The sequence below is a fragment of the Ostrea edulis genome, chromosome 7 (assembly GCF_947568905.1).
Source record: "Ostrea edulis chromosome 7, xbOstEdul1.1, whole genome shotgun sequence".
NCBI lineage: Eukaryota > Metazoa > Mollusca > Bivalvia > Ostreida > Ostreidae > Ostrea > Ostrea edulis.
The window spans coordinates 75,809,830-75,812,554 of NC_079170.1; the positions used below are offsets into that span (position 1 = coordinate 75,809,830).

Consider the following 2,725-nt stretch of genomic DNA (forward strand, 5'->3'; position numbering starts at 1 on the left):
GCGCCCGCTCTGCTGAACAGGCTTCTGTTTTCATAGATATACATGGTATGCATGTGCTAATATTTTGCAATGTCAAATGTTACCATTTGTTATTCTAAGAGGAAAATCAGATTTAAAATACAGCTGGAGTTTTTGCTTTTCTGTTGAAAATTATTCACAGAAATCATCAATATTACACACACACAATGAGGAAGTATTGGAAAAACAATTTATTCATAAATACATCTGATTATGGTCATTTGAAAGTAACAAATAGATCAAGAGAACCACACTCAAGAAATCACATAATATATCATTCGTGGAATGAAAATACATCATCTAGGCATACGGGCTCCATTGGAGGTAAGGCGGTCCTGGTCACATTGACACCTCGCTTCCTTTTATCGTTGCGTCGGAGACATTCGTTGATTCTGGGGACGATTCGTTCTCTCCAGGATTCCTCGACCTTGAACTCTGGGTAAAAATAGCACACATACTTCTTGCAAACTTCTTTCCTTATCGGGTCCATCTCCTCTTTATTCACCACCATACTAATTGTAATTTAATCGGATGTTTCCTTCTCCAAAAAGCTCGGGCCATAGTCTCCTGGTAAGATGTACCGCAAAGTTCCCACTATTCCTTGATTCTTTGGCCATATTGCGCAACTCTGATTCACTTATGGCATACTCGTCTGGGATTCCTGTGGGATCTACAGATGTTTTCTCTCTTGGCTCCGACACAGGCAGCTTGGTGGAGTAGCTCCTCGCGATGTCTATGATGGTGTCTGTGTGTTGCAGTTCCCCTTACGGATCAGAGTCTCCAGTATTATGATGCGCTGGTTGGCGACGTCAAGTTTCTTTAGAATGGCATCCTGTTGCTGGCGCTGGGCAATCAACTCTTTCATTATCACAGATTGTAATCCAACTCCTTCTGACGGGCGACATGGCCGAAACCTGACAGGTGTTGACAAACTGACCGTCGAAGGTGTAGATGGCCCTGTAGTTGCTGAAGGTGTACCCTCTTCTGCCATCGAAGGGGTAGATGGCCGTGTAGTTGCTGAAAGTGTACCCTCTTCTGCTGGAGGTTCTCCTACCGCGATGACCTCTGCCCGAGGTTTTCCCGACTTTGTCTGAAAATGTAATAAATCATTGGGTTAAATTTTGTCACTGCTTTTTCTAAACATGAATTCGTTATATGCCATATAATTAAACCATACAATAGTCATGTATTTTACTTCTCAATGACCTTTCAGTTCTTGTTGCGTCATAAAAAACTCTATAATGCATGTACATCTGTATAGTTTTGAACCAGTCTAATCAATGTTGTTAATTGTACATAAAATATGTTAAAATCAAGTGAAACCTTTTAATTGTTTTGCATATTTGCATATTTGCCTTAACGTTGACTTTATTACCTGTCGTGTTCGGCGCGTGTAGTAAAACAACAAACAAACAAAACGGTATTTGTGTACTTAGGATTTACAGAACATGTCTCCAGGTCATAAAACCTATACACTCTGTACTTCAATATGTTCTTTTATTCAGTGCTTACATAGAATGTAATTAGTCGTAACATTACTCTTAAAAGCATGCATATTCAAAAGTCTTTGTGGCCAAATTAAGTGGACTGTGTAAAGCAAAGATACATGTACATGTATACAGACAGAAAGTCATAGGACAAAAAGTCACAAAATGCTCACTAAAGCTGTTGTTCAGACACCAGACATTTCTTACAGTGGATGGGAGGTAGAAGGGAATACATATCATTCTTATTGGGGTTTTATTTTGCCACATTTAGCGCTTTCAGTTCATTATTAGATAATAAGAAAGGAAAAATCATTAACTTGTTTATATAGCAATTATTATATGACAGTTCACTTACTTCTTGTTTTGACAATAATCTGGAGTGAAAGGAAGCCAACCATAACTCTGCCATCAGATTTTGTTTTGACAATCATTAACATGTAGTATACTAAACCAAATGATCATAAAGCTTATTTTTATTTTATCTCAATAGAAAATCTCTTTAAAAATCAAAATAATATTTTACAATAAATATGATATGATTTCTCCTTGACTTTTTGTCCTACATTCTAAAGCAAATCGTTTAAGAAATCCAAATACAGGGTCCTATTCAGACTAGGCCCCTATAGCTTACGTAATGTTACATAATCTTGACTTGCGTAGGTGAGGGTGTAGAGGGGTGGGTTTAAGGTAGACAGTTACCGCACTCTTATACAACATATAAAGGAACTACCTGTAAGACGTATGAAACAATTGTAAGCATTATGGGACGCATCAGACATGATATGAAGTTGCAGATAGTTCAGATGCACAAGAATGGCATTTCAGTGGCAGGTATTAAGCAGAGTGTATATTGAGCATGTGTATAAAGTTGTGCCCATTTGTGTAATGATGAAAGGACATGCCACTGGAGATGTTCCTAATAAAGTGTTTTCTGAGAGATCAGAGGCACAGGGGCTCGGTTGTCAGATATTGAAGTTTTGTATTATTTGTTCCCGAATAATAAATTGGAGTTTTGCATGATTTGTGTCCGAATAATAGATTATATAAATAAAATCCACCACCAAAATCCGCTTTTTTCGAGGTTTTAAAAAAGGTGTATCATGTGTACATTAAAAAAAGTAAAGGGACGACACTCGCTATCTTGGATTTCTGGGGGGGGGGGGGGGGGTGGGGGGGGGGGGGGGGGGCTCGATTCACGGCTTGTTTTTAACAATTTCTAC

General features: G+C 38.4%; 1 protein-coding gene across 1 annotated transcript; it reads right to left on the reverse strand.

Annotated features, from left to right (window-relative positions):
- Window positions 1-751: 751 nt before the first annotated feature.
- On the reverse strand, window positions 752-1,947 carry LOC130048784 (uncharacterized). Its single transcript, XM_056145835.1, has 2 exons — window positions 1,861-1,947; window positions 752-1,108 (listed from the first exon to the last, which is right to left on the reverse strand). The coding sequence occupies exons 1-2, from the start codon at window positions 1,912-1,914 to the stop codon at window positions 752-754; spliced, it is 411 nt and encodes a 136-aa protein (XP_056001810.1). The 5' UTR covers window positions 1,915-1,947.
- Window positions 1,948-2,725: the final 778 nt, after the last annotated feature.